Source organism: Perkinsus marinus (genome assembly GCF_000006405.1).
Source record: "Perkinsus marinus ATCC 50983 genomic scaffold scf_1104296933978, whole genome shotgun sequence".
Lineage (NCBI taxonomy): Eukaryota > Perkinsozoa > Perkinsida > Perkinsidae > Perkinsus > Perkinsus marinus.
Window position 1 is genome coordinate 1 of NW_003214970.1, and position 852 is coordinate 852.

At 46.4% G+C, this 852-nt stretch overlaps 1 protein-coding gene across 1 annotated transcript; it reads left to right on the forward strand.

Moving 5' to 3' along the window:
• Positions 1 to 289: 289 nt before the first annotated feature.
• On the forward strand, positions 290 to 604 carry Pmar_PMAR028125 (conserved hypothetical protein; the record flags this gene model as incomplete). The annotated part of the gene is made up of 1 exon (XM_002785093.1): positions 290 to 604. A coding segment is annotated over one exon (315 nt), but the record flags the coding sequence as incomplete, so codon positions are not given.
• Positions 605 to 852: the final 248 nt, after the last annotated feature.

Below are 852 nucleotides of genomic sequence, written 5' to 3' on the forward strand. Positions count from 1 at the left end.
CCGACTTCTACCCGATCACTTCATGTGTGCTGACTACCTCCTCAATCGTCCCGCTGTTGTTACTTCGTCCAACGTGGTGGAGATATTCTCAGGGTTGGCTACATTGAAGTATGATGGGAAATACTGTTATGAAGTGATGGAGCTACTAATCATGTCTAATGATCAGTGCTGTATTCTCAGGCTTTATTACGCAAGTGTCGCTTTTGGATCCTCACCATGCCCTACGAGGCTGTAGCTATCTTGTTGCAATCAATGGCTAGGGTCAAGATGAGAGACTCCGAGCTTGTAGGCCCAGTTGTTACTAGTTGTGGTTGTTGTGGTTGTTGTTGTTGTTGTTGTTGTTGTTGTTGTTGTTGTTGCTGTTGTCGCTGTTGTGGTCGTTGTTGTTGTTGTTGTTGTTGTTGTTGTTGTTGTTGTTGGTGGTGGTGCTGTTGCTGTTATTGTTGTTGTTGATGTTGCTGTTGCTGTTGTTGTTGTTGTTGTTGCTGTTGTTGATGTTGATGTTGTTGATGTTGATGTTGTTGATGTTGCTGTTATTGTTGTTGGCTCTGACACTCAGCCACTTCCGTTGCGGACGCTCGGTCTTTCACGCTCAGGAGGGTAAGATTGCTCTGAGGCTTGCAAACGATATCGAGAAGGCTACAACTAGCGAGGAGATCGCCAGCATCGCTGTGTGGATGGGCTCACTGACTCATCACTTCTCGAAGCTCCAAGGAGAGTGTAACAATGATGCATTCTTTCCCGCCTGCGTACATTCCTTGCCTTTAGCCCACCCTACTCTACAGAAGACTATCATCAATCACTTACCCTCGGTCGTCCAAACTATGTCTGCCGAATGTCTGATGCTCACAG